General features: G+C 39.3%; 1 protein-coding gene across 1 annotated transcript; it reads left to right on the top strand.

Annotated features, from left to right (window-relative positions):
- The first annotated feature begins 655 nt into the window (after window positions 1–655).
- On the top strand, window positions 656–1,231 carry LOC103410558 (pentatricopeptide repeat-containing protein At1g62350-like). The gene has a single exon (XM_029089501.2). It carries the CDS (start codon window positions 794–796, stop codon window positions 1,229–1,231), a length of 438 nt encoding a protein of 145 aa, XP_028945334.1. The 5' UTR covers window positions 656–793.
- The last annotated feature ends 517 nt before the right edge of the window (window positions 1,232–1,748 follow it).

The raw sequence follows: 1,748 nt of genomic DNA, 5'->3' as shown, positions 1-1,748 counted from the left end.
AATTAAATCCTTTATCTACCTTCTCAAAAAGGAAGTCACAGGAAGAGCTCCAGTGCAAGAAGCTCCCTGCTCTCCCCTTTTTTTTATTGCTTGCAGAAAATTAAGAGTTTTCATGAGGTGTGGGGTTTCTCAGTTTCTATTGTAGCGTGTATTGTCTTGCATTTTAAGTTTCTAATATGTTCATATGCACAGAAACCTGCTAGTTTGTCGTGCAACTTTGGCTGCTTGTACTAGGCTTTGTTCTTAGTTATCCAAAAATAAATTAACAGCTTCTCACAAGCATGCATTTTGTATCTAGATTTGCCCACGTGAAAGGTAGGACAAAATAAAATGAAAATAAGGTGAGCTCGAAAGGACCTGCAACTATGAGCAGGGATTGTAAATTTGTGTCAGTTCAGGCTACAAAGGGATTGGAGCCATACAAAAACAAACCTTTGATAGCGACTTCAAAGATACTGGAAAATTTTATGGATCTTTGCTGATTTCTCTCAATGAAATTTGCCGTGTTGCACTAAGTTACTTACAGATGTATGCATGCAATTCGGGAACACTTTGGGGTCGATCAACCATAGGACCTGTTTAGAGTTATTTGGTCATTTATTTTCCGTTTAGTTGAGTTTCTTATATTGCATCAACAAGTGCACATGCATATTTCTTCTGAAAGGAAAGGAGCATTTTACTCTTTTTGGCTGGGGTGGGTGAGGAAGGAAATATGCATGTTGATTGGCTTGGTGAGGAAGGAAATATACATGTTGATTGGCAATCCTGCAATGTTTTCTTTTACTAATACATAATGTTTTTATTTTTCCAGATATATGATGTGGTTCGTAAAGAGATTTGGTATAGACCGGACATGTTCTTTTACAGGGACATGCTTATGATGCTTGCAAGAAACAAAAAGGTGGATGAAACAAAGAAGGTTTGGGGAGATCTGAAGAGAGAGGAAGTTCTATTTGATCAACATACTTTCGGGGACATCATGAGGGCTTTCCTAGATAGTGGTTTGCCCTTAGAGGCAAAGGAGATATATGGTGAAATGACACAATCACCTGATCCTCCAATCTCACTGCCGTTTAGGGTAATATTGAAGGGCCTCCTCCCGTACCCAGAACTGAGGGAGAAGGTGAAAGATGACTTCTTGGAGCTATTTCCTGATATGATCGTCTATGACCCACCTGAAGACTTATTTGAAGACAAAGAATGGAAAAGAGAGAGTGAAGATGATGACTAAATAATACTGCAAGGCATGATGCAATGACACACCCCGTCCCGAAGGAGGGCATGCTGGCCGTCACGTGAGAGTGACGTAACCATTTGCACAGTACGGAAGCTTTAAGATACAATTTATAAGTTGATACACCCGAAGGTGAGTCCTAATTTTGTCCAATCTGTCAGAACCCCGCCGTATTCCTCGTAGTCACCACACCTTTGTGATTCCTGAACCTGGAGGGGCGCAAAACCAAAATTGAGTGGGTCAGTAAAACAATTCTTTTCCAAATCCAAACATTTTTCAAAACGTTGTAACCCCTCTCCGTAAAACCTGTATATTTTCCCAGAAATGTAAAATATAAATATACATATATATTCTCAATACTTTAATTCATTAACTCAACATTTTTTCTTTATCAATCATGCCATGCCATGTCTAATTCAACAGTTAAGTATGGATGCATCAACAATAATCATATCAGGTGCAAGAAAGTAATCAACCGGAGGCCCTCCAATAGCCCTGTACGGTTGAACCTAGA

This window comes from Malus domestica, chromosome 11, assembly GCF_042453785.1.
Source record: "Malus domestica chromosome 11, GDT2T_hap1".
Lineage (NCBI taxonomy): Eukaryota > Viridiplantae > Streptophyta > Magnoliopsida > Rosales > Rosaceae > Malus > Malus domestica.
This window is presented reverse-complemented; position numbering and strand designations above follow the sequence as displayed.